General features: G+C 43.0%; 1 protein-coding gene across 9 annotated transcripts in view; it reads right to left on the reverse strand.

Moving 5' to 3' along the window:
* The window catches only part of PIKFYVE (phosphoinositide kinase, FYVE-type zinc finger containing), a 120519-nt gene that overhangs the window by 83207 nt on the left and 12686 nt on the right, over positions 1–24626 (reverse strand). For 4 of the 9 annotated variants that reach the window (XM_075608458.1, XM_075608460.1, XM_075608455.1 and 1 more), the window contains exons 2-13: positions 16845–17026; positions 16363–16530; positions 13145–13263; positions 12236–12407; positions 11035–11242; positions 10479–10508; positions 10248–10337; positions 7584–7722; positions 7076–7233; positions 6480–6591; positions 2843–2990; positions 1882–2049 (exon numbers count right to left, since the gene is read on the reverse strand). In XM_075608458.1, coding sequence (XP_075464573.1) covers positions 1882–2049; positions 2843–2990; positions 6480–6591; positions 7076–7233; positions 7584–7722; positions 10248–10337; positions 10479–10508; positions 11035–11242; positions 12236–12407; positions 13145–13263; positions 16363–16530; positions 16845–17016 — 1684 coding nt within the window. In that variant the 5' untranslated portion in view covers positions 17017–17026. Of the gene's footprint in view, positions 1–1881; positions 2050–2842; positions 2991–6479; positions 6592–7075; positions 7234–7583; positions 7723–10247; positions 10338–10478; positions 10509–11034; positions 11243–12235; positions 12408–13144; positions 13264–16362; positions 16531–16844; positions 17027–20988; positions 21215–24626 lie in introns of all 9 variants that reach the window. The other 5 variants (XM_075608459.1, XM_075608457.1, XM_075608456.1 and 2 more) reach the window with 4 other exon arrangements.

Below are 24626 nucleotides of genomic sequence, written 5' to 3' on the forward strand. Positions count from 1 at the left end.
AAAATTTGATTAAAACCTAAACAATAGCGTCTGCCATGCTAAGAAATCAGATCAATCAAGACTGGTGTGTCTACAAAAATCAAACTTGTAAATTCAATATGTTAGTACAGTAAATAGTAGATTTAACTGGGAACATCTGTTCACTGTAAGCACATATCTAATTCTTTTAGAGGGGATCACAATGGGTGTAGATAGGCAATCAATCTTTCTTAATTGCCCAATGTGGAGTACACACACGGTATAGATTATTCTTAGTTAAATCTACTATATGATACTAACATATTGGATTTAACAAGTTTGATTTTTCTAGACACACCAGTCTTGATTAATCTGATAGTTTAGCATGGCAGACGCTATTATTTAGGTTGTAATCGAATTTTTGTTTTCTACATAATTAATCAAATAGTTCTTTTATCACTAGTGGAGATGAGTGCATCATATGGGATCTGTCTCTCTCATAGTGTACACACACACACACACACACACACACACACACACACACACACACACACACACACACACACACACACACACACACACACACACACACACACACACACACACACACACACACACACACACACACACACACACACACACACACACACGTAAGGGGCAATGTTGAAACAAAAAGGTACTGTGGCCACTTTTTGAGGGAAGGAGTGTGCCCCAGGGTGCATGGACACATACACACGTTTTGGTTCAATCAGAACGGTCCGAGTCATGAAGGTTCTGATTCTAACTGAAACAATTTGTTTTTCCTTAAATCTTTTGTATTTCTTTGGCAAGCTCTGTGGATGCTTTATTTTTTTGTTTCCTATGCACCCAAGCAAGATTGTTATGGATGTGCTGCAGTAACCTTTGTGCACGATATAGATGGAAATAAATTCAATGCCATCTGACAGCCACCATAACTTTACAGTGTGTGTGTCAACTTTGCCCTTTACTCCCTCCACATGGTTAGGCTAGGTCCCCAGTGGCCGCTGCTGCACGTGCTACGGTGTGCGCGCCACACACCAGAACACAGCCCCAGTTGGCATCTGTGCGTGCACGCCCAAGGCGTGATGTGCGACCGCATTGGCCAAGTATTGGCCAGGTGACGGCAGCGGTTCAGCCAACGAGGGCAAACCAGTCACGCCCCCGCCATAACCTCCCCCCCTCCTTGGATCTCCTGCTCTCCACTGGAGACCACAGGTTGCGGCTGAAACTGGAGCACGCACCGCCAGATGCTCCGGCACACGTGCAGCCGTGACCACTGGGGCCGTAGCCCAAGCGCTCACAAGCTGGGCCCTCATCACCTTTTGAATCGGTTTGTGCTTATTTGGTATGTCATTCTGTTTATGCAAGTTAGGTATTTCTTTCCCCACCATTAGACCGCACTGCAAAATATGTAGGTGCTATATAAAACAATAATCACCACTACTACATCAGCAAGTTTGATTTCTAATGCTTTTTTTTTTTTTTTTTTTACTAGTAAGAAAAAGATTCTTTACTTATTGATTGGGAGGTGGAGATTGTGCGGAGTTTACGACCTGCAAGTTGCACTGGCTATGATTGAATGACATTTCTAAAAAGCTCTCAGACAGCAATAAAAAGCAGAAGTCTTCCTGCTTATTTCTGTAAGCAGGCTCATATCCAGATCAAATATAATTTAACAAGGCCTGCCATGATTACACTCAGTTGACATTGGTGGAACATACACAGTCAACTCCCCAAGCTCACCAGTTGACAATGTCTAGGTTGCACAGCACTCCTTGGGTTCCAACTGCTACATAAAAAGGGTGACGCAAGGAGTACAGTAACTCACCAGCTCAAAACTAACAAAGCATCACAATGGAGTAGCCTAATAATGACTGGTTTTTAATAGCGGCTACCGTGTACCTTTATGGTCAGCAGGGTGGGGGGGCACATGGGGGTACTTGGAGTGCTTCTTGATGTGGAAGTTCACGTTGTCCATCTCCACATTGAGGCTGATGGAAGCGGCCGAGTCGCTGTCCATAGCCGACTGGAAGCTGCTGACCGACGTACGTTTGCTAGGACTGGCGGAGTCTTTGCGTGGTGCAGACAAATGGACGGGAGGAAATGAGGAAAGAAGCAAAAAGGGAGGCGAAGGGAAGACAAAGGGTCATCAGGGAGGAGGAGAGAAACTATATTTAATATGTAGAGCATCTACAGGAGGGGCGCAACGACTTTCAAAGTAAGACACGAGTGAAAGGACAGCAAATAACTGGAGGAAAGGTACGAAAGCAAAGCCATAAATAGTAAGAGAGAAGCAGTCTTGTAAAGCAGACAGGGAGATAACAACAGGGACCCCCTGGGTCCTATGAACACAGGATAATTCATCATTAAAACGTCAAGTTTTTTCTTGAATCATGACCACTTTTAATTACTCCAATGCTTTTCTGAAGACCGTTCCCAAACTGTAAACCTCTTCTACAAGTCAGTTTTTTGTATTGTAAAACTTACAAGTAAAAAATACCCCAAATCTTGTGCTCCAGTACAGTGACGTCAACTTCAAACAACCAAAGATCAATGAGATTTTAGGATTCTTGGCCAAAGTATAAGTACTATATTGTAATTGAAATGTACTGATTTTTCCATCAGTGAAACTCCTTTGAAGTGTCCGACACAGATGCTAAAAATCAGCCATAATGTTGATTTAATGCGCCAAGACGGCTTTTATAGGCAAATTAAATCATCGGATCCAACATTGTTTGACAAATGTTGCCTATCCTTAATTGCAAATATGGGGAATATTTGATAACATGAGAATGTTTCACTCATCACTGGTTCTGACAGAATAAAAAATACAAATATTACTAAAAAAGCATCAAGTACTTACTAGTCAGGTTATCTTCTCCTTCATCAGCAATTTGTTCTGTGTCGCTGTCATCGAACTTGATGTCTTTGAACCAGGATGGCTCAGAGTGCCCTTCCACGGAGTTCACAGAGTCGCTGTCGGGTGAGGGAGTTTCTGAGAATTCTATATTCTAGAAATGAAAGAGCAAAGATTGACTGCACGAAGCAAGCTCCCTGGGATCTTCCAGACAATATGCCCCAAGTAGTCTCTGAATTCTGCCTGCAAAATGCTCTACCCAACACAGCTTCTAATCTAACGCTGGAGACTAAGACATGGTGATAAAAGTTGATATGTCCACAGTCGACACAGAGTCTAACTGCTTTATGGGCGGTGACATCAGCACTGCTGCAGGACCTCCACAAAAATGTATTATATTAAACACTTAATTCCTGCATGTTTATGTATGAAAATATATTATTATTTATATTGCGCAGTAAGTGCGCATAAAACAAAATCAGACAATATAAAAGTAAATCCCTGCCCCCCGAGAGTATACAACCGGAGTGACACTTTTTCCAACGTAGGGGAGGGCAACATCACACCAAAAAAGAAAAACAAAAAATAGTGTGATATTGGGCTCTCCTATGTTGGACGTTGGAAGAACTCAAGAAACAGTTCTATTAGGGTTTGAGCAGTAGCAACAGTGCACTTTTTATTCATTTTGCATGATTTATTATCATTTTTAGTAATTCTGCAAAATGCAGTGATTTTATTACTTAAATAAAACTGAAATGATTCAAGTTCATTTGATTTAAACGTTTATTCCCAACTAAGATTAGTGCACTTTATGATCCTGACTAATATAACCTCACTTTGTATATTGGTTTACAATGATCAAAACTAATATTATTTGCACTTGTATTGTATTGTATGTCTTTATTTATATAGCGCCATAAATGTACATAGCGCTTCAGAGTAGTAATACATATCATATAAATAACAAATAATATAAATAACAGCTCATGGGAATAAGTGCTTCAGATATACTGTAAAAGTAACATTAAGGAAGGAGTCCTGCTCTGAGGAGCTTACAATCTAATTGGTAGGTAGGGAGAACGTACAGAGACAGTAGGAGGGAATTCTAGTAAGTGCGCCTGCAGGGGACCAAGCTTTATGTATCATGTGTCCATGATTATCCAGTGCTATTCATATGCTTCTTTAAGCAGATGTGTCTTAAGGCGAGTCTTAAAGGTGGATAGCGAGGGGGCTAGTCGGGTATTGAGGGGAAGGGCATTCCAGAGGTGTGGGGCAGAAAGTGAGAAAGGTTTAAGGCGGGAGAGAGCTTTAGATACAAAGGGAGTAGAAAGAAGACATCCTTGAGAAGAACGCACTTACATATTTTATTATTAAGAGGAGCGCCGATTTGTATACTTTATTTACAATCTAAGTGATACATTAGGAGATTTACATAGAAAGTAGGTGAGAAACTACAGTTGATGGCAGTGCCTGACCACGATGGTTGGGTGTGGGACATGGAGTCCAGACTATTGAAATGCTTCATTCTGAATGGGTGTTTTTAGGTTTAACTTAAAAGTGGAAGAGAGAAGGTGCTTGGCATATCTGGAGTGTGAAGGCGTTTCACAGGTAAGGGGCAGCAAGGTAAAATAGGTTTACTGTGAGATAGAAGGTGGAAGGGGTGGAAAGCAGACAAATATGAGCAGAGTGCAGGAGATGAACTGGGGCATAGCACATCAGCACTCATTTTGATGAGACCACACAAGTCTCACCACCATGCTCCCCTTCACTGCTCTTGTCCATTAAACCAGGTGGACGGGGTTAATTTAATCAAGACCTGAAAAAGCATGGAATTGTCAACTTCAGTTCCTCCTCCTCCTCTCCTCCTCCCCCCCCCCCCCCCGCATGTTTGCTGGGTGGTCTGTTAAAAGCACTCACTTCAAGTCAGGACTATCTTACACATGAGACCACATGAGTCTCCCCAAATTCAGGAACCAAAGCATGTCAACCATTTGCTGCTGGTTGAAGTGCTCGTTACAATTCCTAAAAACATTATCTCTAACTGTCCATGAAATGTCTTTAAATTGAATGCAACTATGTATTGTCATAAATCTGTAGCCAGGACATACTTGAAAACAAGAGGCAATTCTGTACAGTATAATACTTCCTGGTAAAACTTTTTACAAATATTTTTTTTTTTTTTTGCCAAGCTGATTGTACTGAGGAGCAGAAAGTCTGGACGGTGAGAAGCAGAACTTGGTAGGTGAACAGGAATGCGATGCAGAGTGAGGCAGGGGATTTGAGAAGGAGATAGGGAAATTATTTTCGTTGCAGATAGATTGCCAAGGAGAAAATTGTGAGTCAGGGAGATTTGCAAGTATTAAATTACAATAATCCAGACAAGAGATAAGGGCACACATAAGAGTTTTAGCATTAGACTGAAAAAGGACGGATCTTAGCAATGTTACAGACGATGGACACGTTTTAGTCAGGGCATAAATGTGAGTGAAGGAGTGTAAGGAGACAACATTTCCCACCTAGGCAATGTGATTTGGTAAGAGGATGGATGGTGGTTCTGTTTACTGTGATGTAAATATGAAATATTGGGCAAGGTTTAGGAATAGATCAGTTTGACAGATATTAAGTTTGAGGTGGCAGAGGATATAACCACAAGGTTCTCAGAGACTTGGGACTGAATTGCTGGTGCAAGGTTAGGTGTGGATATCTGTACCATTTGGGTAGAAGTGATACTTGTAGTAAAAAAGAGTTGATGAGGTCACCAAGTGATAGTGTGTCGGGAGAGAAAAGGAGGGGTCCCAGAACAGAGTCCTGAGGTACACCAACAGGTGGCGAGGACACGGTGGCAAAATAAATTAAAAAGGAGAAGTGGGAGAGTTACTTTATATGGACAATCAGGATAAAGCCATGTTTCCGATTCAAAGAGTGTATAACATTTGAATCAGAAGAGTGGTAAGCTGTGCTGAAAGAAACACAAAGATTGAATAGGATAAGCAGGGAAAATGACCTTTGGATTTTGCTTCACAAAGATCATTTGTTAACTTATTGAGGGCAGTCTCAGTTAAGCAAGCTGTACAAAAGCAATAATTGCTCTGTCCAGGAGGGCATGAAAATTAAGGCAGTTAATCATGGAGAAGACAAGACGTTAGTAATTAGTATTTTTGCTGCTTTTTTGTGAACTAGCAAGTTACAAATATGTTCGCATCAGCAGAAACCAAAAGTAGCAGTGAAAATAATTGAGCAAAAATGTCAGTCATTTGCCTGGGTTCTGCTCCACCGATATTTAATAAGCAATGATGGGTTTAATGCAGCCGTCTTACTGAAGAGTACTAGATCCATGTAAAAGTCTCCCAGCAGAAGTGGTGTGAAAGATACAATGGAACCCTGCAGGGTTCACAGGTCTTAAATCTGGTCTATGATTCTGTAACAAGTATGGAAAATGAGAAGGCTAAATGGGCCTAAAAAGGCCCCCATGTTTGTTAGTGGGACATCAATACTTAGTTGATTGGTGTCTCTTAACTTTTTCAGTACTTGGTTGGTTAAATGAGCAGTACATTGCACTCCCCTCCAGGCAAGTTAACTTATAATGCAAGCCATAGGTGGTACCTATATGTAAATCACAGAGAACAAATGTAACTTTTGGTACCTGAAGAGGTCTGTACAGGGCATATTCATCGCGGAAGAGCTGATCGTGATGAGTGACGCAGTCCAGCCACCGTCCGTCTACAAGGGCTTGGCAAATGGCTATAGCCTGTGCCCTGGGGAGATGAAGCACTACAAATATTAATAGGTTTAATCTTTAATATCTACCCCGAGCATAGTATGCAGCTATGAAATTATGCTTCAAACCACTGGGGCAGTAATGAACACTGATAAGCAACGCTCTACAGTCACAGCTGGAGAGATACGGGGCAACACGTGTCACCATTGTGCTGTATACGTAAACACATACCAAGCTAATGTAAATTGCTTAGCCTTAAAAGTATATGCACAGGTAATGCTGATCAGCAATGCACTGTAGTCATAGCTGGAGAGATCTGCTCAACCTTGGTCATCACTATGCTGAATGCATAGCTAAAGCCATACATTGCATCAGTTAGTCTGATTATGCATTAATATAATGGCACTTGCTACGAAAGGTTGTGGATACAGCAGCAATGGAACATACACAGCCAGAGGAACTGGCAGAGTGCTGTATACCAATACGCTGCAGGCCTGTCCTAACAGATATGTTTTGCATACCTGGTGTTAATGTGTCCATTCCTGATCAGCCAGTTGACCAGCTCCTTTCCCACAATACAGTTGGGATGTGTCCGCAGCCAGTAGCGGTGGTCCTGGAACTCCATGCCGTTACTCTGGTGGCAGATCTTTTTCCACAGCTCCTTCAGTTGCACAGAGTCCTGTAGGAGAAGAATGAAAGGGTCCTAGGATGCATGGAGCAAGATCTACTCGGCCAGTATACTGCTGCAATCACAGGCGTGACTGCGCTACAGACAGTGAGGGGGTGCTGTATCAAGATAAATTTGGAGTAACATTGACGCAGAGACCTAAAATAAAAATTACGCAAATGTATCAAGGCTTTTGCTCCAAGTTTTTGTGTGTGTGTCAGTTTGCTATTTGGAGTGTGTCAACGGGAGGAGCAATGGGTCAGAACAAACTACTATGCACACTGAATGTTCATAAATCTCAGTATATTAATTGTCGAAGGGTTATGCAAGGCATTGCTCAGTGTGGCTTCCAGATATTTTACCAGAAGGATTTTGCGTTCCTCCTCATTGGCCTCGGTCTTCAGGTATGTGTGAGAAGCCTGGGGACTGACGGACGATTCATAGGTGGGTACCATCGGAGAGCAAGAGCGATCCAGTGATAGGTTAGTAATACTAGCAGACCTGGGTATAATAAATATATGAGCTGTAACCATATTATTTAAAAAGCAGCAGTCCTCTCCATTCATCATAAAACAAAAAAAATTCTCCATGCAAAGTCTTGTGTGGCTATTATTCTCACTCTCACGCTTTAAAATTTTGTATCTATGTTCGAAAGTCAGCTGCTGAAAATTTGCCTCCCTGGGAGGTTAAAATGGCTGTAGTCATTTGCACTCATTAAAAGACAACAGAGATGGACAGCTGCTGTCAGTGAAATAAATTAAGATTTTTATCAAAATGAAAGGGTAGAAATAGATCAATCTGGATAGGTTATGACCGCATTTGTTTTTTTGGGAGTAATGTTTTAAAGGGACAGTGCCTCCTAGGACCCACATGAACCAATGGCGGTTGCACGTTCCATAGATCAAATTTTTATCATTTTAAATAATACAACAATTTTTTATAAAGACGACTCGGAGGCTGAAGGAGAAGCTGTCGTAATGGCGCTGCTGCCTTTGAAGCTGGTGAACCCGGTTCGAACCCCAGTGTCAGCTCCTTGTGACCTTCGACAAGTCACCATATCCCTCTTAAACTTAGGCACCACCATTAGAATGTGAGCTCTTTGGATCAGGCACTCATTCTGTCTGCAGAATTCTATGTTCATCACTGTGTATCTCGTCAGTGTTATATATACGTAATATTTTTGTACAGTTTAAATGTCTCCCTAGTAAACAAATACTTTGAAGCGTTTTTACAATGGTAATCTCTTTTGTGGCAAGTCTATTGGTAGACAGTTGTATAAGCAAGGCTGAGTTTATAGTGGCGTAGTGCTTGCTGATGCACGCTGAGCATATATTCAGAGACCCATTATATGTTATGGTGCCATTCTGAGTGAAAGCTTCCGTTTGCGTGCTCACGCTTGCTGAACCTCGCTCACCTTCCAGCTACAGGCAATCTGTGTTTCTGTGCTTGCTGGAGACGAGGTGTGGTCACGTGACCGCACAGCCTCCAATCAGAGCGGAGCACAGAAATGAGCTTAGACCCGAGAGCGGCCAATGTTCCCAGATCTGACTTTGATCTAACTGATCCTTACCCCCCCCCCCCCAGTTCCGTTTTTGACCCCCCCCCCCACCTGTTTTTGACTCCCCCAACACACACTGACAGACACACACACAGTGACAGACACACACACAGTGATAGACACACACACAGTGACAGACACACACACAGTGACAGACACACAAACACATACACACTCACCCACCCCCTTCCCCCCCTGCCTGATTTCCCCCCCGCCCCTGCCTTCCTCTCACGTCGCCTCCCGTCTCCCGCCTCTGCCTTTCACCCACCTTCCGCCTCACACTCCTGCGCCCCACAGCCGCCGTCCGCACCAAACAGACACCCGACGCCTCTCACCCACCCGACACACTAGACACACGCCTGCCGCCTCCCGCCCCTACATCACTGACCAGCCGCCGCCCGCACTCACCAGTCACCCGCCGCCTCACAGCCAGCACTCACTACCCACCCGCCACCCGTACTGAACACCCACCCGCCGCCTCACACCCGATCACACCCTAGCAGGACACACACCTCACATGTTACATCATTTATGTCACCAAAATATACATTGTATTGTGGTGTGTTTACAATAAACCATTTTTAAACAACATAGTATTACATTTTCTTCCATGTTTCTTTTCAACATTATTATACAACCTTTCCACCAAATAGTCAACCTATTGTTCCCCTATTTATACATAATACTACCTATTACGCATTTACATCCCGGGCAACGCCGGGTATATCAGCTAGTGATATATATATAGATATATCCAATATATATATATATCTATATATCCTATATATAGATATATATATATACACACACACACACATCACACAGATCCCTGTCCCGCCTCCCGACCCGCCTCCGCCCCACAAGCCCCGCCTACCAGAGCACACGCTCTGTCTGAAGGGCAAGAACATGAAAAGCAGCCGCTTGGTACGCGAGAGGCGAGCATCAGCGCTGGAGAGCGCGGCCACTCTCCACTATAAACTCAGCCTAAAGAGATGGCTGATCCAGAGTCTTTCCTTTGTTTGGCCAACAATGCCATAATAAAGTACATTTATAGAGATGTGCTAATTACTGTTCTTTCCCAGTATATCATTTGAATTAAACAGATTTAAAAAAAAAAAAATGTAAACTGACTTTTTACACATGAAAAAAAAAAAAAATTCTTTAGGGGGACTGAAACTTTCTAGACAAGTAAAAAAACAAATTTTATTTAAAAAAAAATAAATAAAAAAAACACTGGGTTTTTTGTCCAGTATGTGAGACTGCCCTTTTAAAGGCCTAATCCTACTTCGCAACACACAATTGGCTAGCAAAAAGGTCAAAGTAAATAACTAGGCAGCAGCATCATTGAATTTATTTTTAAATAAAAATATCACATCACATATTTAATGTGCACTGTTAAGCTTTTGGGTGCATTGGACAATCCCCTAGTTGAAAGAGAGGGGGAAAAAAAAAAAAAAAAAAAACACACCTGTTCCTAGCAGGCGATTTCCCAGCATCCTCTTGTACAGACACCAGACGTGTTGACAATGCTGTTTTTGGAGCCTCTTGGTGAACCAAACTGAAATAAAAAGGGACTTCGTGAACCCAGTGAACTACCCGTTCTCTATGAAACCTGATACAATATGATAATGGCCATTAAGAGGGAGATGTGTCACTATGCTGTGTATCTGCCAACACTGCCTGATCTTCAAGGACACACCTGATCAATTGTCCTTTCTTCCGGTGATTCCTTCATTGGCTCCGGCATGTTGCAGGAAAGGTCAGAGACGGACAAAAGGATAGTCACAATGAGAAGGCGCACAAATTGAATGCCAGAGACAGACAGGATGTGTTGTCATGCGGATTATGGTTAACCCCTTTGCTACCATGTCTCAATTCAAATGTATAGAAATGCTTTCAAAAACAAAAATTAGACAGTGAAGCCCATATTTACTAAAACGGTGCTATGCCGCAAGACATCTTAGTGCCCATTCACTTTAATGGGCCCTCAGGTGTCTTTCAGGCACTGGAAGGTATCTTACAGCATAGCACCAGTTAGTAAACATGGGCCATTGTCGTTGCTGCATTTTTAGTTAATGCACAAAATATTAATATCAACTGCATTGTGGCGAGAGGGACCAGCAACTCATTACACAGAGAAGGAGTTATTTCGCTATAGGTTAGTAAGGTTTGAACCTTTAACCATGAGACCACTATTTTACCCATCAGATTCAATGGGAACAAATGTATAGTAGGGATGGAATAATTGGCACTACCTCTGCCAGGTCTGATCCTCCTCTAGGAAGATGTTGCGACTGGCCTTCCTTCCCCCTACAGGAGTACGCGGCTCCCCAGGATCCAGCACAGACACCGAGGACTGGGAATCAGACAGCGCATTCAGATCTTCCCCGATGGTGTTGCTGTCCGTGGAGTGAGCGTAGCTTAGGGCTATTTTGCGGCAGTAAGTACAAGCCCGGAGATCCCCTTTAATAAGAGTGAAGGGAGCAAGGTGAGAATTCTCTAAAAAAAACCTTTGATTATCTATTCATGATGTCCTAAATGGCAACATATTTGAACCAGTGTGTTTCTCTGAATTAACCCATTTGCTACCAGATGGGCCAGAGATACTTAAAAGCAAAAGGAGTGCACTCCCACTCTACAAATTGCCTTCCTGCTCTCATCCTGCTGATACACTGTACTCCAGGTGACATTTCCCTGTGCTTCTGTGTTTAAGAGCAGAACATTTTTTTGCAGGAGCTCTTAAAAAGTCATTATCAGTGTCAACGTGCAACTAAACCTTGATCACTACGTCTTTGGAACCCCACAACATTCTTTCAGCAAGAGTCTCTTCCTAGCCCCAAACAAAAAGCAGCATATGTCGGACATAAGGTTATTCGGCTTTACCTTAAGGCCTTTATACATAAAGCAGCAAAACATGTAGCACTGCACAATTTTAAAGTTTATTACAGGATTGACGCAGGGTTTCTCCAATGCTGATCTGCATTCATTTCAGATCCGCGACCCCCCCTCCTTCCAGAGATACTTACCTCCATAGGGGATGCTGGAATCTGTGGAGTTTAAATGTCCGGGTCACGTAAGCCAATACAAAGCCGCAACAGATGACGTCATGGCAGCCTATTGTTCCGCGAAACATTGAAGCCTCCATTTTGTTAGGCACAGCTCCCTGGCTGTATAGATAACTGCCTCCGCAGGCGGTGCCGGTATATCTGGAAGCAGACTGTCCCCGGAGCCGAAATTAACAGTTCTGCTCCGGAGACCCCCTGCTTCAATCCTGTAATCAAACACCACAGAAATTGTGCAGTGCTACACGTTTTACTGCTTTAAATATGCAAAGCAAACAAGTGTACAGTACAAAACAGGAATACAAATGCAAAGAAGGTAATGTATGGGTGAGCGCTTTCTATTCAGAACATGTTACTAGGTGGAACTGAATGGATAAGCAGGACTCGTGCTAACCTGTATAGCCCATAAATTTCCCAGGGATCTCCTGGTTGCAGCAGCGGCTGCAGAAGATCTGCCCGCAAAGCCGACAGTGGTGCCTCCTCCTGAAGGTGGTGAATTTGTCACTGCAGTCGTAGCACTCTTTACACTGGCTATCAGGCATCCAGTACTGCTTCAGATCACTGTCCTAAAGACATGTACAATAGGGATACTGTTAAATGCATGGAAACACTCCAGATGTGTTGCAGGTGTATATGCAGTGCTATTATTGTGGGGGAATGGAGTTCTGGTTCAAGAAGAAACTCCACCTAGTGATTATTAAATTATTAGAAATGGGGCTGGAAACAAATAAATGCATTTTCTGCCACATTATTGTTCTATTATTTGTAACAGAATTAGTTCTTGTAGTTAGATATAAAGTCATTTTTTTTGCGTCCCGGCACCAATTCCCCTACAAAACACCATGAAATATATACACTAAGTATATACTGAATACACCAAGTGTCTTACACAGTATCCTTAACAGAAATTTAAAAAAAATTTAAAAAAATAAGCATTAATAAATTAACACCAATAATAAAAATCCAAAAGGATAATATTAGTCATTATAGTGGCGGTAGGTCCCCGATTAAAGTATATTAAAAGTACAAAAGCATTATAGTAAAATAAATAAGGAGATGGTCAGCCTCTACAAATGGAAGAAAATCAGGGCTGCACGGATTTGCTCAAAAAACTAATTTATTGCCAATAGACTTAACGTTTCGGCCACACAGGGCTTTCTCAAAAGCAGAAATGGCATTTTTCATTCTTCTATTCAGCCTCTACAAATAACATTTACTACGTTGTCTAAAAAAGTCCCCAAACATATTTTGGAGTAGCCCAAAAGCCCCCTCCCTCCTTGCAAAGGTCCTACATTTGTAATACCTGACTCCTCCCTTCCATGATCTCTTTCAGGCGCTTCAGCACAGTGCTCAGACTTCGCAGCTGAACAGCCGTCCGTGGGTCGTGACCTCCAAGAGGTGGCTCTGCTTTTCTTCGAGTATCTAAGAAAAGCCAAAATAAATTATCCACATTTAGATCAGCTATCCGTCCTAAGATTATTTTTATTTTAAGAAATGGAACCGGATCGTATTATTCGTAGGTCCGGAAACCCTCTGGTTCCAAAGAAATTGATCTTTTGAAATTGATCTTTTAACATGCTGCTATTTTTCTCCCTTTAAAGCAGCACTAATACTCACCCCTCTTTTATTCTTATTTGTACATGTAAAGCATGCGACAATGTATAATTCTACATTACTACCGAAGCTGGCAATCGTTTGGTGCTCCTGTTATAAGTCTGCCAAAATCCTGATTGTGTGCCTAGCATAATTGCTGCCTTTCAGTTTCAATCAATCCTTCAGTCTGTGTAAGGCTGGGATTGTAGCCCGGGCTATGGCACGCACGACATGAACAAATTGATGAATCCCTATGTGGCCGCCCCTAATGCGCACACGATGGTGGTACCGTGTTTTGAAAAGACAACAAATTGTGTCTTTTCAAGCGACGGTCACGTCACGTGAGTGGTTCAGCCAATCACGGCGAACAAGCATCGTGACATATCTGCCACGCCTTCATCTTATATTTACACATCACCCGCGATGCGACGAGTGCGCACCAGCGCGGACTGTAATCCAGGCCTAACTCAGCAGCTACAATGTATCCGGATATTACTAACATTATCTATTGTTACAGTTTGCAACATTTGCAACAAATGATCCCCAACAGGAAAGTGTTGTGAAGATATTGCACTGCTTGGGAGGTGGGCTAAAACTCGCATAGAAATCAAAAAGATGCTTTAAATCTCATTCAAAATAGCATTAAGGGTTGAATTTTAAAAAAAAATGTTTAAAAAAATCAATTAAAAAAAAAAATCACTATTATCCAATACTACAGAACTGATATATATATATATATAATAAAAATACTTAACATTAAGGAAACCAAAATAACTACCAAGTCAGCATCAACCCAACAGGCCACAAGGAAGCAGCTTCCTATTGGATGACCTTGGGAAACTATTTTTGTTTTTAACATTTCACATGCACATTCATTGACCAGAGTTCAGAATAATGTGACCAAATTCAGAGGGGAAGGAAATAAAACCCCATAATAGATTTAGCACCATCATATTTTACATTATTTTCTTATTAGAAATAACATATTGCTTCCCCGGTGCTAAACCCAAAGTGACATTAGCTAGCTATTCACTATACAGGCAAAATACACAGAACAGGTTTAATGCTTTAAATAATCTTGTACAAGATGACCCATATTTACTAAGCAATGCTATATGGGCCAGTGTTGTCTTAACTTCACAAGGAACAAACACACACACCCACCCTTAGGGAGTTACTATGTTCACTTAAGGGGTTAACTGAATGAACAACTACAGTGTAACTATTCCTCCTCACAGGTTGGGAGTTACCTGGCAAAGAACTCTTGTCATGGCCCTCTTCTAGACAGTATTGGATCTATCCCATAAAGTAAGGGATTAGAGCACCTCCCACGGTAGGCATGGGAACTTGTGGTCATCAGGGGGTATAAGGAGGATGGGGAAGAGGAGGGGGGGAGGAGGGTGGAGGGGGGAAGGGGGGGAGGGGGGTAGGAGGGGAGGGGCGGGAGAAAGGGAGGGAGGGGTAGGGGGGGTAGGAGGGAGAGGGGGTGGAGGGGGGGAGAGGCGGGAGAAAGGGAGGGAGGGGAAGGGGAGGGAGGGGAAGGGGAGGGAGGGATGAGGGGAGGGGGAGAGGAGGAGGGGGGAGGGGGAGGGGGGAGGGGGAGGGGGGAGGGGGGGAGAGGAAGGGGGGAGGAGGGGGAATAGCTCCACCCTCAGATCCCTGGAGGAGAGAATGTGGAGGGGGTCTTACCTATAAATAGCAATAAAATAAGTTACACAGGGTGGGCAGACCTTTTCTTGGTTTTATAGGTAGGGAAGTATCCTGTGAAGTTAGGCTCCCTAGAATGAGGGAAGCAGTGAAGTACGGGCCCCCAGATGGGGAGGCCTGTGTCCCCTAAGGTTTACCCAAAAAAATGTTTAAAAAAATCAATTAAAAAAAAAAAAATCACTATTATCCAATACTACAGAACTGATATATATAATAAAAATACTTAACATTAAGGAAACCAAAATAACTACCAAGTCAGCATCAACCCAACAGCCGGGAGGGAGGAGGGGGAGGGAGGAGGGGGAGGGGGGAAGGGGGAGGAGGCGGAGGGGGAGGAGGCGGAGGGGGAGGGGGGGGAGGAGGAGGGGGAGGGGGGGAGAGGGAGGGGGGAGGGGGGGAGAGCGAGGGGGGAGGGGGGGAGAGGGAGGGAGGGGGGGTGGGGGATGGAGGGGAGGGAGGGGAGGGAGGAGGGGGAATAGCTCCACCCTCAGATCCCTGGAGGAGAGAATGTGGAGGGGGTCTTACCTATATATAGCAATAAAATAAGTTACACAGGGTGTGGGCAGACCTTTTCTTGGTTTTATAGGTAGGGAAGTATCCTGTGAAGTTAGGCTCCCTAGAATGAGGGAAGCAGTGAAGTACGGGCCCCCAGATGGGGAGGCCTGTGTCCCCTAAGGTTTACCCAAACTTGTAGCTCTGGGACCTAAAAAAAAAACCTGAAGATAGAAGCCCCGTGGGCATATCCCTGTGGTGAGCATCCCCAAGGGAATGATGTGGGCCAGTGCAAGTGGAATATAATCTGTCACCCCAGCCAGGAAACATTATAGAGAGGACAGAGCAAGACAGGGTACAAATGATCAGTTACCTCCAGAGGGAAGATGTAAGGTAGCCCAAGCAGGGACCATGAAAGGAACGGTCATAAAATACCCCAATGCAAGTTATCATTAATGTATGTTCATCCTCTTCAGGGATGCAGTAATGCACCTGGAGAAGAAGCTGTAAATAATGAATTATAAATAAAACCTGTTCTGTTCGTAACCAAAGTTTCTTGCGCCCATCATTGCCACCTGCATGTACACCCAGCCAGCGCGGATCTGCACCCCCTGCTAAAAGGCAATACATACTGCGCAGTCAATTGTACCTACATCTGTGTAACATCCCTAGGAGCTGGGCAGGGAGGGTTACACACACACACACACACACACACACACACACACACACCTGAAGCGGTTGACGGTCTCTCTCCTATCAGTTGCTTCTTGTATGGCACTGGAGACCTGAGAGACTGTGACCTAGGTGAGTGATGAGGACTGGACCAGGTGCTTCTCAGCGCTGGATCACCAGGCCCAGAATTTGTTCTGTCCACTGTTGACGCTGGTCTAACTTCATCTGCAAGAATCACAGAAGACAAATAATAAAGATGTGATCTTATGATACATTTCTATTTGTGCAATCAAAATGATTAGTGCCCCATACAGAACATCATGTTTCTTATAATTCCTCCGCAATTTACAAGATGACACATGAATATAAGAATATGGTTGGATACATAATGAAGTGGAGATGTTCAAAATGCCTTTTTATGGCATCTAATACTTAATACGTAGCCATCAAAATCACTGTTGCATATAGAGGTAGACTATGAAAATGTCAAAATCTTAGCCTAAAAACAATAAAAGCTACATTACATCCCCAACATATACCTTTGCTGAAACGAAAGAGATTCACAAAGGAGCTGTAGGCAGATTTGAACGGGGGCTCCTCTTGATCAGGGGTCAAAGGCTTAAAATGAGTAAGGTGGGAAGGGCTGCTTGGAGACCTGGGCAGCTCGCTGCCAGATTCCAGTGTCGGTGAGGACTTGTCATCTGTGGCCATCTCATGAGACCTGTGAGGAGAATAAGAGAACTTGATCAAAAGTGTTGGGTCATACACTGTACATCATTGTGACGGTGGTGCTCACCCTCGTACAGATATCTACTGCACCGATATAGTTCACCCACATACAAGTCAGGATTATTCTCTTACAACCATCAACGGTCCCCATTCCATGTGATCACCCTTGTACACGTAGCCCATGTCTCCAATGGAAGATATAACATCTGTTCTCCTAGAATTCAGTGGGATCCCCCTCTTACACTTGCTGTGCTCACTAGAAGCATCATTACCCATACTTGCTGTCCTTGTGGCATATGTTGTGCTTCAAAAGGATTACCCTCCCACAAAAATCAGCCGTTTCTTATTTAGTTGAATGCAGATATGGAAAAAAGCGGAGCACTACCATAATGTTAGTTTTGAAAAAAAGTTGAGAAATGCGTTCCCATAGGTATCAAAAATATTGTTTAATAGATCATAATGTAAAACATAGGCAAGTAGCCCACCCCCTACACGATTCATGCCGCAGCGCTTTATCAAGGTAAAAGAAACATACCGGAGTGTATTTAACTGCTCACAGTGCGCCGCCGCCACCAACCCACGCCAGGTGAACCTCCTGATGACGCGGGGCGTGTGACGTCAGTGCGCTCGAGTATACAGTTTGAATCTCAAAGCTTTATTATACCACAATACACTCTGGCAGTACAAAACACCAAAAATGATCCCCAAGTAATCTAACAAAAGTAAACCAATATAAAAACACATTAAGAAGTTGATAATGGCCTTAGATATATGTTTTGTACATGCGTCCCTGTGTTAATTGAACCAAAGAATATTTTAATGCAAACATTTTGGTAGTGATTGATTGATTGAAACAGGGGATCTCCCTTCATTTCAGCTTCCTTATGCAAAATTTTTGTCACTTCTTCCTCTATAATATTGCCAAGATCCACCCTCTCTATTCTGTCACTCTACTGCTAAAACTCAAATACATGCCCTTATCCTCTCCAGTCTGGATTACTGTAACAAATTGCCAACAGTACTCCCTGCCTCACTGTGACAGGGCTGCTTGTAAAGTAAAATGCATATTTGTTTTCTTGCAATCCATGCACCACTTGTGTCCGTCTTTTCTGTTTTCTTTTTGCTGGGCCCAGCTATCTTTTCTCTATTTTTCCCTAAACTTTACTAACTTTTCATGTTATGTCCTGAAGGCAGTCAAAAGAATGCAGGAATGGTTTGTCAATTTCTGACTGGTAACAGTTGTATGGAGGTAGGTGGCACCTCCCCCCAGAGCTCACTCCTCCGCACTTTTTTTTTTTTTTTTTTTTTTTTTTTTTTTTTAACTTGGGAGGTCTTTTAATTTTGCTGCAAGAACAGGACCTACTATGGTTCTTTCCCCTCATACAGAGGTAAAGGGAAGGGTTCACAGTGTAGTGTAGGACCTGCATTTTTGGTTACACCTTGACGTTTGGTATGCAGGCCTAAGACGCTTTGGCCAAAGGGTTTAACTAAATAACCAAGTAATTATTATTGAAGTATTTAAACTTTATACTTATTACCATATATGTTTTGTCAATTGGATGTAACATTGGGCACCCCTGTCTTTTGGTGTATACATTTACCATGCTCAGTTGCACTCTTTCTTGACATAAATATATATTCATGATGTGGTGGGTGTAGGAGTTTGAGCTAGCTGGGAATGTGTGTTAATCCCTCCAGGAGTATGACTACCATACTGACAGTGGTCGACCGATTCACACAACAAGCCCATTTTGTTCCTCTCCGGAAGCTACCCACAGCATCTGAACTATCTGAGGTCTTTATTAAAGAGAGTCCGCCTCCATGGAGTCCCGACAGTTATAGTCTCGGATCGCGGATCCCAATTAGTCTCTAGCTTTTGGAAGGCCTTCTGCCAAAGAATGGGTATCTCCTTATATTTCTCTTCTTCCTACCGTCCCCAGTCCAATGGTCTCATGGAAAGGACCAAACAGTCCTTAGAACAATTCCGCATATGTTTTGTTTCTGAGTTACAGGATGACATGGTTGATCTGCTCCCGTGGGCAGAGTTTTCCCGTAATTCCATGAAGCGCGATTCAACACTGGAATCACCGTTCTTCAGTGCCTACGGGTACCATCACGCTGCCCTTCTTCTTTCCAGTCCCCTCTCTCGAGTTCCTGCACTGGATGACAAAATCCAAGAACTCCCGTAACTCTGGAAGAAAATCCAGGTCAATCTGACCAAAGCCGCTCTCCAGCAAAAAACCCAGGCGAATAAACGTCGACCACCACCTCCGTTTCAAGTGGGAGATCAGGTCTGGCTGGCTACAAAAAATATCCGCTTGAAATAGCCTTCGTCCAAGCTTGGGCTCAAGTTCATTGGACCTTATAAAATCTTGAAACTAGCCACTGGAACTTCCGGATACCTTAAGAATACCCCCAGTGTTCCTTGTCTCTCTCAAGCCATTCGTCCAGAACACCTCTCTTCCTACCCTTCCCCCTCCTAAACCGTTCTTGGTAGATGGCCTGGAGGAATTTGAATTGAGCCAAATATTGGATTCCCGTAGAACCTGTGGCGGGCTACAGTACTTGGTTCATTGGAAGGGTTATGGACACGAGGAAAATTCATGGATCAGATCCAGGGATGTCCATGACTCCAACCTGGTCCGGGCGTTTCATCGGAAATGTCCTGCCAAACCGTCTTAGATCGCCCAGGGGTCTCCCCTCGAGGGGGGTACTGTAAGGCTTCTGCTTGATCCGTGCCGGGTTTTCACCATGGTCCAGGTTTTCTGCCTCACCTACCCTTTCTGCTCTCTGTGGTCATTTTGGGTTACCGGCAGCCTGCTTTATAAGGCTGCAGTTACCATAGGGAGTCACCAAGCAAAGTTGTGTGTGTTTGCAGCTCCTGTCGGTCTTTGCAGTTACGCCTTACCCTCTTGCCCGTTTTGAATTCCTGTTCTGTCCCCGGACCGTGACTCCGACCTCGCTGCCTTCCGCCTGCCTTGACCTCCGCGACTTTGCACCTCTGCCGCCAGCCCTGACCCCTGCTTCCATACCGACTACTGATACTCTTACAGGACTCTGTCCCTGGGTTGTGGTCGGTTTATTTGCATTACTACCTCAGCCCTGAGGGTCCACCTCCTGATTTTGAGACAAGCACCATCACATCGCAGAACAGATTTGCATACTGTGACGCCATCCCAGTGCCCATAGCAGTCCCAGTTGTCTGGAGGTATGTGTCATTTCTAAATGTGAAGTAGTTATGGGTCAGAATAAATTCAATGCATTTAGTCATTGTCTGTCAGTGGCTCTGGCGGTCCCAGAAAGTATCTGCAGGCGGAAATCCCATCTTCGTGGGGGCTATTTTTGTAGAGTGATTCTACATCCATTGTTGCTAGTAGTGTTCCTGTTGGGAGGGGGCCCAATGGTATTAGGTTTGCTTAGCATGTGTGTGCACACGTGTGTATAGACATCGCATAGCCCATGTACTCGTTCATGTGGTAGGAGAGTGCCAAGCTTGATAATCCAGCAGCACTCGTGAGGGAAACACTGTCAATAGCAAAGACCCTCAAAAGACTGTAGTCAGAGTTATGTTGAAATTTGAAGTGCCTAGCAATTGTCGTTAATTTTCTACCCTGAACATGATCCTGCTCAGCAATTTTGATATTCCGGACATGTTCAAGGACACGGAAGCGAAGCTCCTGCATCGTCATGCCAACATATATCATCAGGCATGGGCACGTTAAGTAATAGACAACTGCCTTAGACTTACAGCCCAATGCCATACGTATTTCATATCTAGTTGCTTTGGTTGAATTAAAAAAATTCTGATGTATTTAACATATATTGACACGCTGAGCAGGACCAACAGGCATAACAATCCTTGCGTGTCTCTCTGGATAAAAAGTTGGTGGGCCTGCTAATGTTATAGTGGCTCCGAACAAGCTTATCAGATAAGTCCGGCGCTCTGCAACTCACCATATTTACCTCAGGTCCGAGGATCTTATATAAATCAGGGTCAGAAATAAGTCGGTGCCAGTGTTTTTGTAGGCTTTTCTGTACCCATTCCAATCAAAGGTTGCAATGAACCTGATGTCTTCTCTGATTTATTTTTGTCCTCCACACTAGGTACCAACAAGGAAGCTCGTGATCTGGTCTTACTTATTTTTCGTCTTCTGATAGTAGAGTTACTATAGCCCAAATCCTGAAAACGCAACATCATTTCATTAGCTCTACAAAGAAAAATACTCTCTGTCAAATTTCCACATAACTCTGACTATAGTCTTTTGAAGGTCTTTGCTATTGACAGAGTTTCCCTGGGGATTCGAGGGGACATCGAGAGGGCCCTGTGGTGCCGCTGGATCATCAAGCTTGGCACTCTCCTACCACAGGGCATGAACAAGTACATGGGCTATGCGATTTTTTTGTAACACATCATTTTTTCCCTTGTGTCCCAGTGCTTCATTGCATTTCTAGCACATATTTAACGGGGTCTAGAGAGTACCTGGGCTTATCTCTGTTTGCATATATATATCCCTTTATGGGTTTTGTTAGTTTACACTCAACTTTTATATTTGTTGTTTTATTTATTTACATCATGAATCAGATATTAATTTTGGCTCATATATTGGCCCTAATAGATCATTTAAAACATTGCTCCAAGCTTTGAGGGACTGGTTTAAAATTGGCTGTTCTTTTTGTGTTTCATCTATAGTGCTTTGGATTGCCTTTTAATATATTGGGCTATAGCCTATATGGCACTAGTCTGTGTCATAAACTTTTGACCCTAATAACCCTGGTTGGCTTAGCCTTTATTTATTTCAAGTACAGCAAGGCCCCACTAATACGGCGGGTTCCGTTCTGAGGACCCGCTGTAAAGCGAAAATCGCCGGAAAGTGGAACCGGCAATTTTGTTAGGTGCGCATGCGCAAACCGGCAATGCGCCGTTCTGAGCATGCGCGACAGAAGGAAACCCCTCCATTCCGTGCATGCGCGACCCCGGGCTGGTCCGTTCTGCGCATGCGCACCCCCTGGCTGGCCCGTTCTGCACATGCGCGGAAATGGCGGCCCCGCCGTATCGGCGAGAAGCAGGGCCCTGCTGTATTACATATGAATCTTGTACTCATTAGGTTCAGTGTTCCTCTACTCATAGTTCAAATTTTGTGCAACATTCTACTGCAGTTATTTATATTCCTCTCTACCGCTACAATTTTATGAGTCAGAGTTATAATACATTGTATCTTATTTTGCAGTAATGTGTTTCTCTATTTTGACCTTATTTGTATGCTCAGATACCCCTCCATTCATAATGGCACATCACCACTCATGACATCGAGGTGATTGGTTGCCCAATCAACGAATCATCTGCGTTGATTCAGTGCCGCCTGCATTTTAATTCTCTCACGTGAATGAAGGAGCGACATATATACCCGGTATGGACGCAACTTCATTAAGCCCCCAGACGAAGCCAAGGGCAAAACGTACGTTGGGGCTTTTCCTCCTGTCTAAACTCCCTGTGCACCTAGATGTTCAGGTGACCAGCTGTTGGGTTCAAGATTTTCTGTTCTGGACATACCGATTGGTCAGTGGTGCTTGCGGTCTGACAGCAGTTCCTTCTGTGCACTCCAGTTTCTGTTTACTCATCGGAGGCCAAGTACTTTGCAACTGTGCTTTTGAATACGGTTACTGCCTGCACACCCCTAATCACAGTAGTGGTGTTTTTTTTTCTACAATGTTACCTGCGATGGATTAACATTTTGGGACTGCTGTTTACTATTACAGCCTGTGCTTATTTCTACAGACATGTTACTCAAGGACATTGGTTCACTATTACATGTTCTTATGTGCCTGTAGTATTTTGTTCTGTGTACCCTTGGTATGTGCCTATTCTTTTAGGATTACTTATCATAGCTTATTCACTTTAGCAGCATTTCACCCAGACAGGACGGTCTTAATGGCTAGGGGCAGTTCACATGCCTCTTTACCATTATGCTCTGTGTTAGCAATTATGATTATTTAACTCAGCTACTGGTTGTCTTTCTACTTAAGGGCATCTGCCTGCTTACAGTGTTATTGTGTAGGTACAGGGACTGTATTAGTATTATTGTATGTGACGTGTTTACCAATAAATTTATATATTTTTTTTTTGTACACTTGAGTGCTATTTTCAGGGATACTTTTCTTTCCTTTTTGTGTTGATATATCTAGATAGGAGAGAGAAAGAGAGAGAAAGATTATATTTAGAGAGATCTCTCTAAATATTCTCTCCCTCCATGACCACTCTGCAGATCCTAACACGAACAGTTATTTAACAATATTCTTTCTCATTTGGATGTTGCATTGGGATCTTAAATTTTAATGTACAGTATTATAAGTACTGTATAATCCGATTCTTATGGCCAATAAAGAAAAGATATGGAAAAACACACTGGAAGAATAATTTCCCAATATTAGGAGTCTTTCAATCATATTTTTGATGTATGAAATTATTTTTTCAAGTGAAGCAATATTACAGGACACACATACAGTATGTAAGCTCCGTTTGGAATTTTTAGAAATCTCATTGGCAAAGGAAATACGCATGCAAAGATGGACAGGGAAAATGTCCAAAGTGCAATGAGGAAAAGGAAGATCTAAAACATTGGTTTATTGGAATGTAGAAACATAGCAACAAGGTGACATAATTCTTATGCAATATCTTTAAAACAGATCCACCCAAAAGAAATCCTCATAAATCACATCCCACAATTAGTGATAGTCATCACTATGATAGCAAGATGTATGAGTACCAAGGATAGAAGATATACAAAGTGAACTGTTCATTTGACAAAAGATTGCGATTTAGAAAGAGGTGTTAAGAAAGTTCTCAAAAAAGAAGTACGTTTCTTATCTCAAAACCAAAAGGGGAAAAATAATGAAATATTTGTAAGGAATGGAGCAGGTTCTCCTGGAACGGGTAAAACAAATGGGCCAGCAAAAAAAACCTGTAATATAGCTTAACAAGAATAAGCCAAGGAAAATATTTGTCAGGGAGAGTGGAACTAAACAATGTAGCAACGAATAACACAGTACTTTGTTATGCAATGTTCATTTTAGTGATGTAAACTTTTATGTTATATTTTATTAGTTCGTTCTATGTAGAAAATTATCCCGACATTGTATAATTTTGTATTATACAAGTTTTGTATGAACAAATACCAAACAATGCTTGACAGTGTGTATAAACAATATAAGGGTGGGAGGGGAAGTGCAATGCAGCTTCATAATATCTGGCATGATCTGACAGTGGTGCACATGACTTCAACAAGTTAATCATAGGCATGCACCCACTCATAAGCCACTTCCCGACATGCTGTGAAGCTTGTGTCTTCCCTGTGACCCAGAATATTTAGTACATTTCATTTCAGAGGAACGTAACTCTTCTTCAGCTTGGGGAACCCATCCCAGCATAATAAATTGAGGCCATAATGCTTTTGGTGCCCTCATGTTAATGACAATCTCACTAAATTTATGATGACAGCATGGAGCAATTTCAGACCCTACTTAAAACTGGCCTTTGCCAGGTTGCTAAAGAAGTTTCTGCAATAGTAGTCAATAGTTGTCTCCCAGGAGAAGCA

The sequence above is a fragment of the Ascaphus truei genome, chromosome 7, assembly GCF_040206685.1.
Source record: "Ascaphus truei isolate aAscTru1 chromosome 7, aAscTru1.hap1, whole genome shotgun sequence".
Classification (NCBI taxonomy): Eukaryota; Metazoa; Chordata; class Amphibia; order Anura; family Ascaphidae; genus Ascaphus; species Ascaphus truei.